The sequence below is a fragment of the Bombina bombina genome, chromosome 1 (genome assembly GCF_027579735.1).
Source record: "Bombina bombina isolate aBomBom1 chromosome 1, aBomBom1.pri, whole genome shotgun sequence".
NCBI lineage: Eukaryota > Metazoa > Chordata > Amphibia > Anura > Bombinatoridae > Bombina > Bombina bombina.
The window spans coordinates 1,330,572,627-1,330,584,690 of record NC_069499.1 but is presented as its reverse complement, the minus strand read 5'-3'; the positions used below and the strand labels follow the sequence as shown (position 1 = coordinate 1,330,584,690).

The window sequence follows — 12,064 nt, the reverse complement described above, 5'->3', positions numbered from 1 at the left end:
CCAGTGCTTTCCCTTGCTGCTAGAGTTCCAGCAACCAATCTAAATTCGATATATCAGTAATTCTTCAGACAGCAGTGAAAACTGTCAGAGACAAAAGTGCCTCTGGCATTTTCAAAAGAAGAGAGGAGCACACAACAAAATTACCATTAATGCTGCCGTAAAAAAGTTAAGGGTCTACATTATTATTTTTGATACTATTATTGTTTTTTTTTTTAATTATATTAAAAGTTTTCTTTGTTTTTTTTTTACCATGAAAGTAAATGACATGGCCTTAAATTGGTTTTTGGACCTTAAGGGCTTTTATCATCAGACCGCTGCTTCCCTACCCCGTTCTCCACCTCTTAAGTGGAGAATTTCAATATCCCCGGTCTCGTCCGACTTGGGAGATTGACAGCTCCTACCCGCATGCGATTGGGTGTGCGCGGGGAGGCGGCGGGGTTTCACGCAAAGGTAAAGGAGTGCTTGGGTGCAATGTTAAATTCGGGCAGCAGATTGCTGCCTGCCAGAGGAGAGCTCAGGCGGACAGGGGCAAATATGTGACTCCCTGTCCCTCATGGATTGATAAATCGAACCCAAAGTCTCATTAAAGGGACAGTAAATATGGCAGCCGAACTCCCCCCCACCGTTACGTAGCTGCCTTCTTCTTCAAATGATCAGCAAATCAGAATCCAATCCTCGGTCAGAAATTGCACGCGCTTGCAATTTCTGACCGAGGATTGGATTCTGATTTGCTGATCATTAGAAGAAGAAGAAGGCAGCTACGTAACGGTGGGGGGGAGTTCGGCTGCCATATTTACCCGGTATTAGAGAAGTTAGCGACAGTGATTAGTACAGAAGCAAGGCGGCAAGGCAGAAGGGGTATAGTGCAGGCGGATCTTCGGCTTTTATTTTTCAATATCAAATAATGTTAACGGAAGTGTTGACTGTCCCTTTAAAATTGGTTCTAGGGCCAGGTTAACTAAGCAGATTTGGTTTACAATGTAATTTTCATGCACAGAAAACCTATAGTTAAATGTCTCGTAAGAAGAGGGGATTAGGGGAATAACCAAGTCTGAGATTACTAAAGAAAATCCTGTTTGTACACAGACTTCCCATAAACTGATAGCAATCTCTGCACTGCACTAGTACAGCTTGTCATCATCACCAAAAGTCACAGACAGCTTAAAGTAATCAAATAAGTAGAAGTGACAGTAAGCAAAGTGGCCTCTATGTTTACAGGGCTGCATAGATATTGTAATTATGTGTTGCCTGATAAGTTATTAGAGGATCGTGTTATCCATATGCTACATCACTTGAAAGTGATACAGCAAATCTGTACAAACCACAAAACATTTCTACATAAAAAGATATTTTATCTCAAAATGTATTGACCCGAGTAAGTGCTCCTGCGAGCAGTTATCCTTCAGGTATTATTTTTTACATCATCTGCATGGTGAAACAAATCAGCATCATGAGTGGCGAGTACACACTTTACTGTAATCTTGAGATAATTAGCCATAATCTCACCAGATTTCATAGGAAAGAAACTTCTTTAAATTGAGGAGGGAAATTAAGTGACTGTGTCTGTTCGTTCCATATCAAGTTCCCTTGCAAGTCGCAAGACAAGTATCCTGATTAGAGGGACACTAAACCCACATTTTTTTCTTTCGTTATTCAGATAGAGCATGCAATTGTAAGCAACTTTTTCACTTACTCCTACTTTCAATTTTTCTTCGTTCTCTTGGTATCTTTATTTAAAAAAGCAGGAATGTAAGCTTACAAGCCGGGCCATCTTTGGTTCAGCACCTAGGTTGTACTTGCTGATTGGTGGCTAAATGGTATTCACCAATAAGCAAGCACTATCCAGGGTCTGAACCAAAAAATGGGCCAGCTCGTAAGCTTACATTCCTGCTTTTTCAAATAAAGATAGCAAGAAAATTAAGAAAACTTGATAATAGGAGTAAATTAGAAAGTTGTTTAAAATTGCATGCTCTATCTGAACCATGAAAGAAAACAATTGGGTTCAGTGTCCCTTTAAAGTATCTTACAATAGTATGTGGCTACAGAGGACATTTTAAGGTAAAATATCTTCCATTTTTAAATAAAGATGTTCATGTGATGTTTCTACCCAGGTTACAGGTATGCTCCTCCAACCTTAAAGGGACACTGAACCCAATTTTCTTTCTTTCATAATTCAGATAGAGCATGACATTTTAAGCAACTTTCTAATTGATTCCTAGTATCAATTTTTCTTCGTTCTCTTGATATCTTTTTTTTAAACACAGGAATGTAAATCTTAGCAACCAGACCATTTTAGGTTCAGCACCATGGCTACCGCTTGCTTATTGGAGACTTACATTTATCCACCAATAAGCAAGCATAACCCAGGTTTCTCAACCAAAAATGGGCCGGCTCCTATGCATCACATTCCTGCTTTTAAAATAAAGGTAGCAAGAGAACAAAGCAAAATTAATAGGAGTAAATTAGAAAGTTGCTTAAAATGGCATGCTCTATCTGAATCCTAAAAGAAAAAATTTGGGTTTAGTGTCCCCTTAAGTGACCACACACATTGTTTTCTCATAGAATGTATATACAGGGAGAAACCCCTCTATAAAAACTGCTTGGAAATTGAAAAAGGTTTGGATTTTGGAATATTTGCATTTGTAAAATGGGACAGTTTGGAGAGGGGATGGATCTAAATGTAAATCGCAATATCTTATGTCATTTAGGCAATCTTTACATCATAATACAGCTTATACATATAGATATAGTAATTTATTTTTTTATTTGATTTTTTATTATTTAGAACTAATGCAAAACTTTTGGGCTTAACCCCCACAAATAATTCAAACAAAGTTAAAGTCAGCTCCTTACTTGCAAAACACAACTGCTCTGAACACACCTGTTGAGCCATTCAGAGACAGCATAGGCATAGCCACAAATCACTGCCACATTCAGCTCAGGATCTGAAGTGCATCGCTGCTCTGTATATGGCTTTAACTATGTGTTTAATCGATTAAGGAGATTAAACACGTAGTTCTGTTCAAGCAACAGAGTAGTGATAAAATGCTCTATCCTATTACAGCATGTCATTATTATCCTATATTCCTTAAAGAGCCATTATAGTAAAAAAAAAAAAATGAATGTAATTTTAAGATGAGTGATCCTGCACCTTAAAATGTTTAACACCTGCAAAGGGGTTAAATACAGAGAAGCAGGTCACTTGTCTTAAAATGACGTGCTGTAAGGAATTAAAGCATGTAACTTTTCGACTATAATGGCCCTTTAAGCCAATGTAGATAAGAAAATGTAAAATGTAAATTCAGCAACAGCAATCAAGTCTTGATCAGAAAAAGTGAAGAATACATTTCTTCTATGACAAAGTTACAATCTTTATCTAAAGTTATATTAAAAAAAACTACAACAGTGCCTAAAATCATAAACTATACTTGCAAAAATAAAAGGTTACCAGCTATAGACGTGCGTACCAGCTATAGACGTGCGTACTAGCTATAGACGTGCGTACCAGCTATAGACGTGTGGACCAGATAAAACAAAGTTAAAGGGACAGTCAACACCAAAATTGTAATAGTTTAAAAAGATAGATAACGCATTTACTACCCATTCTCCAGCTTTGCACAGCCAACATTGTTATATTAATTTACTTTATAACATTTAAACCTCTAAATAAATGTCTGCCTGTTTCTAAGCCACTATAGACAGCCTCTTAATCACATGGTTTTGTATTAGTTTTCCACAACAAGAGACTGCAAATCCATGTGAGCAATATAGATAACATTGTGCTCACGCTCGTGGGTTGTGGATGACACTGCACTAATTGGCTAAAATGCAAGTCAATAGATAATAAATAGCCATGTGATCAGGGGGCTACCTTGGAAAAAAAAGGTAATAAAAGTATATTAAAAGGGACACTGAACCCAAATTTTTTCTTTCGTAATTCAGATACAGCATGAAACTTTAAGCAACTTTCTAACTTACTCCTCTTATCAAATTTTCTTCATTCTCTTGGTATCTTTAGTTGAAATGCAAGAAGTTCAGATGCCAGACCATTTTTGGTGAACAACCTGGGTTGTTCTTGCTGATTGGTGGATAAATTCATTCACTAATAAAAAAAGTGCTGTCCAGAGTACTGAACGAAAAATAATAACCTTAGATGCCTTCTTTTTCAAATAAAGATAGCAAGAGAACGAAGAAAATTTGATAATAGGAGTAAATTAGAAAGTTGCTTAAAATTGCATGCTCTATCTGAATCATGAAAGAAAAAAAATTGGGTTCAGTGTCCATTTAATATAACTGTGTTGGTTATGCAAAACTGGAAAATGGATAATAAAAAGGGATGATATATATCTTTTTAAACAATACATTTTTTTGAAGTGGACTGTCCCTTTAATGTCGCCACATAATTCAGTATTTTTCTTCCAGTGTTTCAGCAAATGTCAGACTGAAGGCAGAGTAATCCATGACACCTCATCCTGAACAGGATATATACTAGTCATAATAGGAAGTCACTACTGAACTCCTACAGCAAATCCAGTCACAAGTTGCAAAACAGACAAGAAATAAGCAAAAGAATATCTGAACATAAAGTTCAAAAGTATCCTCCAAATGAAAAATAAAAACAGATACTACATGGAAAGCCAAAATCATTCTGTCATACAATTACAACTACATTTCAGCATTAAAATGAATGAAAGAAGATGATTTTAATAAAATGTTCCTAAATGCGGTCACAGAGCCACTCCCACCCCCTACTCATTGTGTACTGGAATAGTCATGATTCTTCCAAGCAGCTCCCGCTAGTCCATGAAGTACCCAGCTCAACAGTCAAATTTCCAAATGTACTTCTATTATCAGATTCTTTTTCTTTGTATCTTTTGTTGAAAAACAGATAGGAAGGTGTAGGAGAGTGCCTGTGACTTTAGCAATATATGGTAGCAGTGTTATAACAATGTTATACATTTTCAAGGACAGTATGTGGCAGCAGTATTTCCAGTCATGTACTGCTCCAGAAATGTGCACGATGCCTATCTAGATATCTCTTCAAGAATAAAGATTACTAAGTGAATTGAAATAGGTCATATGCTTTAAACCGTCATTGGAAAACTTTAATTAAATGGAATATGAAACCCAAAAATGTTCTCTTGTGATTCGGACATAGCATATCATTTTAAACTATTCTGTTTGTGTTACATTTTGTCTAGCAACAAAATGTGTGTTTGTGTCCAAAGTGACTAGTCCAGTCAATATTAAATTATTTTAAAATACTGTGAAGAGCTGTGCACAGACATAGCAACACTTTGGTTCAGCTTCACATGTACATAAAGTAGGTGCACAGGCATGTAAAGTATATTATTACAGGGCTTGACAAACCTGGGCGCCGGGGCAGCACTGGCATATTAAAATTAGGCTCTGGCGCCCTGGTTTGGAGCCCCTAAGACACCTATTCGTCTAGCTCGTTTACCCAGTCAGCTGCCGCTTGTTATTTCTAGGCCATGCTGGGGAAAGGGGGTTGCGACGCAGTTTAGACTCACATTGTGCTGCAAGGTATCGTTTACACAGTAGCCACTAGTGACAGGGCGCATTATCTTGGTGTACAGCCAACTTGATGATTTGCAATCCTTCCAGTTGTGCACCTCCCCAATTGCTAGGTCCCAGAATCTTGGCAGCAGATATCCCTGGTGGCATATGCAAGAAGGAGTGCAGCAAGGTGCATGAAGGCTTCCAGAAAAAGTATACCAATGCTGCTCTGCAGGAGCCACGGAACATTGTGTGCAAAAGAATTATTGCTTGATGCTCTGGTCAAAGTGAAGAACCCCATCGCACCCCTCTGTATTTACAAAATTCCTGCTTTCTCCCAAGTGCGCTTCCCCTTCACTTTGTCCGGAGAATCAAGCAACAATTCTGCAACACTTACACGCTGTTCGTCGCTGCTGGCTGCAGCACAGAGGCAGCACTGGTATACTTCATTAAAGGGACACTGTACCCAAAAATGTAATTTCGTGATTCAGATTGAGCATGAAATTTTAAGCAAATTTCGAATTTACACCTATTATCAAATTTTCTTCATTATCTTGGTATCTTTATTTGAAATGCAAGAATGTAAGTATAGATGCCGGCCCATTTTTGGTGAACAACCTGGGTTGTTCTTGCTGATTGGTGGATAAATTCATCCACCAATAAAAAAAGTGCTGTCCAGAGTACTGAAACCAAAAAAAGCTTAGATGCCTTCTTTTTCAAATAATGATAGCAAGAGAATGAAGAAAAATTAATAATAGGAGTAAATTAGAAAGTTGCTTAAAATTGCATGCTCTTTCTGAATTACAAATGCAAAAATTTGGGTTCAGTGTCCCTTTAACAAAGCCTTCCTGTGGTCGATGCGCGGCAACTCCCTGCCCACTGGCTGATTAGTGCCAGTGACGGCTATACAGCCTCCAGCAGCACTGGGGCTCTCCCTTAGTGTTGGGCATCCTACTGCTTAGAAGCACTTGAAGAGCTGATTGCTTGCAGGTTGTGGGTGCACGCTGTTGATGGAGGCTCCTAACTTGAATATCAGCAGCTACTTGGGGTGCTGATATTTCCGGAGCAGACATACAGAGTCCTGGAGTATTTTACAATATGGGCGAGCAAGCCGTCTGCAATAACTGCACAGTACTAATTAATATAGAAGTGTTATTTGATATGCCTATGCATTGTCCCCAAAAAAACTATTCTTATAAAATCCCAAACTATTGTTGTTAAATCTGAGGTGGGTCCACATTACCATCCTCTAGTTATTTGCACCAACGGCCCATTTGTATCCCATACTGCACCTCTACTTTACCTCTTCTGCACCACACTAAATGCTATTTTTTAAGCGGCTAATTTGAATGCTGCCCTGTGAATCCTGTATGTATAAATCTAGACCTGTAATCTTAGCTTGGTGAAGAATTACAAATTTCTTGATATATCTATATTAAAAACATACACACCAAGAAAAAATACTTTGATCCTAGATTTTTGGGCTGGCTCCTAGATTTTGAACATATTTGTCAAGCACTGAATTATTAAAAAGAAGAACAGCAAACCTTTTTCTTTTAGATTAAGTAGTCCCGCGTTTATATGCACCGGAAAGAGCATCACTGCACTTTAACAAACATCTCAGGTATGTTCAGTTTAGGACAGGGGACCACTAAGCTGCAATTAAACACCAACATGCCAATAATACATGCCTAAACTTGTGACCAACCCTCTGACGGCAAACAATACATAGAGACTACAATGTCAATTACTGACACCAGTAATTAAGTACAGTACTGTAGAATTGTGCCTCCATCGATCAGGGAGCTTAGACACAAGATTGATATGCAGCTAACAGAACAAGCTGATGTAAAAGGCAGTAAACACATTGTAATTACAAGACATTTTTGTTGTGTTGCTGCAGAATAACACATCAGCCAAGTCTTAACGTTTGTAAAACAAATTAGCACCTTTATACTGCAATTGTTTATCAATAGCCAAACTCCACCCACTATTTGCCTTATTTGGAGAAGTTCTTGTTTAGAGAAGCTTACCGCTTATCCTGCTAAAGGTTACTCCTCACTGTATCCCACCAATAAGAACTTACATCTAATATACTAACTGCTGCTGTAACTCCAAACCATTCTATAAGCTCCTATATATTTTTGTCGTATTCAACCATTAACCTCTAGACCAGTGTTTGTCAATTCCAGTTCTCAGGGCACACTAACAGGTTAAATTTTTTGGATATCTAAATTAGACCACAAGTGAAATATTCTACTGATCAGTAACCATGTTTTTGAAACTGCTTTTAGCTAAGGTAATGTGGAAACTCTGGCCTGTCAGTGGGCCCTAAGAACTGTAAGGAAGAAACACTACTCTAGACTGTAAGCTCTTTTTTAGAGTAGGGCCCTTTTCTTTCTGATCAAATCGGTATAAGTGTTTTGTATATCTCTATTATTATCATTTATTTCTCTATAAAGCACAATGTGTTCTCATTTCTACTGAATCTGGTGTAACTATACATAATAAAATACATTAAAATAGAAGGATAAGAAAAATAAAGTTTGTTAAGCCACACAATAAACTGTCACCTGCCTACATTTTATTTTACCACAGTGCTATGCTTAGAATAATAATAGGAGCTGGCAGTAATAATAATAATAATAATAATAAACAAAAAGGTACACATCTAACCTATAGTTTGTTTTTCTAATGCTGCATGAGCTGTAATCATTATATTTGTATTATTTTGCATCTAACCATTCTTTTATTAGCAGTGATGTTTCTAAAGACTGCAGAGATCGGATGTTGGCAGCACAATACATAAAGTTTCAATTCCCATAAACAAAAGAAAGAACAATATAATTATATCAAATTGCAGTTATATATACACAGGCACAGTCAGCAATATGAAATGTTGTTCAGTGTGACAAAAGTGCATAAATGTGAACAAACATGACTAAAAACGTTGATGCTTGTAATTTTTTTAAGGCTGTTCCCTTAAAGGGATATAAAAGTACAAAATGTAAACGTTCTAATATCTTAGAGCATTTTATTATTGCTCTATTGCTTGCATATAACATGTGTCTAACCCCTGCAAATTGATTAAACACATAGTTAAAGTAACAAGTCGATGACAGGAGACAAATGGTGTAACTACCAATCACCATTTAGCTCCCAGTAGTGAAGGATATGTAAATATTCTTTTCAAAGGACACCAAGAGAAAAAAAAAAGTAAAATTGCCTTAAAATAGCACAGTCTATCTGAATAGTGAAGGTTTAATTTTGACTTTCCGATAGATAGATGATAGATCGATCTATCTAGATAAATAAACATATGAGACATAGCCATATGTGTAGATGTAAGTTTGTTTTTGCATGCAACAGAATCAAGCTTTTATAAAGGGGCAGTCAAGCCAAAATTAAACTTTCATGGGTCAGATATAGAGAATGCATTTTTAAACTTTACAATTTACTTCTATGGTATAATGTGCTTTGTTCTCTTTATATCTTTTGTTGAAATGCATACCTAAGTAGGCTCAGAAGCGCTATTTGATAATGGAGGCTTCCAACAGGAATAATTAGATAATAAATACCTAAGTTTTCATTTTAACAATTTCCAGAGCTCAGTGTATATGAATGTGTTTTGTAAAAACGGTCTAATACAAAATAAGTGTATATTTTTATCCTGAAATTTCATGCTAACAATTGGCGGCCTTTAATTAAAGTTATTCCAAAAAGAGACCCACTTTGTGCAAATAGAAATCAAGCAAATAAATGTACTCACAGCAGTTCATAACTTTAGTACTGCCCAAAATCTAGAAACGTGAAGCAAGATTAGACTGTAACAGTAACAAAAATCTGTCATTGTTTATTACCAATAACAGGAAATGAATGAAAAAAGAAAAAAAAACTCCCAACATTAGCGTCTGCTAATGAGAAACATTTAGAATAACTGGGTAGGTGGGATACCAATTTTTCAGAAAAATTAGTAACCCAACCTAATCAAATTAAATTATGACTGAGATGTTAGTCAGTTGTCTTAACATGTAACATGACTCAGAGCAACCCTGAATTTAGAATTATGGCTGTTTATAGCACTGTATGCATTTAACATTCTAAAGATAGAGACCAACATGTAATTTAACATGTTAGCTATATCTGTTGACAGTTTTTGTACCCCCTAGGTTAGTTTCACAATGCATTGACAACATGTCAGTTACTAAGGTACCCATGAGTGTTGCGCTAAAAGTCTCCCACAACTTCAAAATTATTCCACAACTACAACAGATATCAAGCTGAACAGAGTCTGATTGCTATGGAGACCAAAAATCTTATTTAGTTGCCAGAAAAGCTTTAACTAAAAACAGAGTGTGATCAAAGGGTCATGAGTAGAGAGAGGTATGTTCTAAGGAGCCAGACTGTACCATGCCTGCCAACAGTTACTTCAGCTAATTTTGGGATAGAAACATATATGGAAGAAGGCGTGGTAACATTTTGCTAGACTAAATGTTTAACAATTTTATCTATTACAAATATGGAACCTATTTGATGTAAGTTCAGTCAAATAATTATATAATGAGGCATAATTTTGTATTTATTGCAAGTTACAAAAAAGGGAAACATTACTTGAACAGACAATAGACTCAAAATTACCCCCCCCCCCCCATACAATGTTAATCATGCATAAAATATGCTGTGTACTTTCACTCTTTACTTTGCCAACTTTTAGAGTAATTGTGTTTATTTTTGTTTTGTTTTTACCCTTCACCGAGGGCACTGGGTTGCTTCCTACAGGATTCAGAATCAGGACCCTGCAACATTCTAAAAGTGATTGCTTGATTGACACAGGCCCTCAATATATACCCACAACAGCCGATGGGATAATGTAAACATACTAAAATGTTTAGTTACAGTACTGAGTATAGAGGCAGCAAAACGTAACAATTAACAAAAATTGCAGCCCTCCCTGCTAGCCAAAGGGTTAAATAATTCCTAAATTATGTCTGCTTCAAGAAAACCACATACTGCTGTCCATCAATGACTATACTGCACCTCATAAACACAGTGCTACCTTAGAACAAGCAGGACTTTGCAGAAGATTCCATATATACATATGAAGGCATTACTTTCTCTATACTAGATGAAGGCATTACTTTCTCTATACTAGATGTTACTTTCAGAATGCACCAATATATAATTTACTAAATATTATCTACTAATACCTGAGAGTGAAACAATTCAATGACTGGTGGGATCAGTAATTCTGATCATCACTATGAAAAAAGCGGATCATGCTTTGCAAAGCTTTCGGATTCCTGGACAATGATCCTAAATAATGATCCTAAATAACTTCTATATCCATCATTAAGTTGCTCTTGTTGCTATAGCTGTGTAACCATGGTGCTGAAAATATTTATCATTCTGATCCCCCTATAGGTTCAGCGAACAGCACTTAGTAATGTCCAACTTCAGGCTCCTGAACTCACACATAATCCCTATTGTATACATCACGTGTCAGTCTCCCTATAAACAAACATTATCCCGCAGTATTCTCACTACTTCCGCACCTCACTCTAGTTGTTCACCTATACATTACCTCTGTCGCAAATGTCCTATATACTTATAGCTTTAACCACTTGGCTGCCAGAGAAGGGTACTAAGCAATATGCTGTAGTTTTATCTAACAACATAACGGTTAACCCTCATTATCGTGAGCTCGGTACCTTGAGGGGAGCCTCTAGCAACTTGTGCACGGCGGGTATCTGTTCGCTGAGCGGGGTGCTCTCCGGAAAATTATACACTGGGGGTCTCCGGGGTTCCGGGAAGTTGGTGCAGATGAAAGGATCCATGTCGTCCAAGTACTGGACACGGCACTGTAAAGAGACCATGGCTGCAGCTAAAACTCTAATCCGGCAATGCCGGAGTCTGCTCCGTACTGTCCGTGCCGGGCTCTCCCGGTGTCTATAGCAAGAGCGGAGTTCCGCTCACTGGGGGAGGAGGTGTGGTGCTGACGTCAAACAGAGGGTGGGGCAAAGTGAAAGGGGCTCTTGGCTGGCAGTGGCACTGTAGCAGAACCTAAAGAACCTGCGAGGTATAAGGGTGACAGAAGAGGGACCTGAGGGTGATGGGAGAAACCTGTTCTTGTAACACGAACTGAGGGCTGATCAGGAATCAAATGAGGAAACACAGTGGTGTAAACAAAGAACACAAAGGGTACTTGCTAATGCACGTGTTGTTCCAACTAATAACACGTTGTGTAGCCCCTTTATTACTTCCGAATTAACCTGTATTTATGTATTAACGTTTTATTTACCACATAAATTCTTTAATTAAAGTGACAAAATACTCCAAAAAATATGGGACATACTAAAAGCTGTTAGGGTAAGTATGTAGCTAAAGGTTAACTTTTGGCCTGTAGCTTCTAAAACAATTACATTCGTTTTAACAAAACAAATGTAAATGTTTACCGAAAATTGTTAAAAAAAAAAAAAAATTATGTGTTTTAAATAGCAATACTTGACATTCCAATTCTCTCTCTCTCTCTCTCTCTCTCTCTCTCTCT

General features: G+C 37.3%; 1 protein-coding gene across 1 annotated transcript in view; it reads right to left on the bottom strand.

Moving 5' to 3' along the window:
• The window catches only part of FHOD1 (formin homology 2 domain containing 1), a 387,262-nt gene extending 375,746 nt beyond the window's left edge, over nucleotides 1-11,516 (bottom strand). Inside the window, exon 1 of the mRNA XM_053719455.1 lies at nucleotides 11,226-11,516. Coding sequence (XP_053575430.1) covers nucleotides 11,226-11,390 — 165 coding nt within the window. The 5' untranslated portion in view covers nucleotides 11,391-11,516. The remainder of the gene's footprint in view (nucleotides 1-11,225) is intronic.
• Nucleotides 11,517-12,064: the final 548 nt, after the last annotated feature.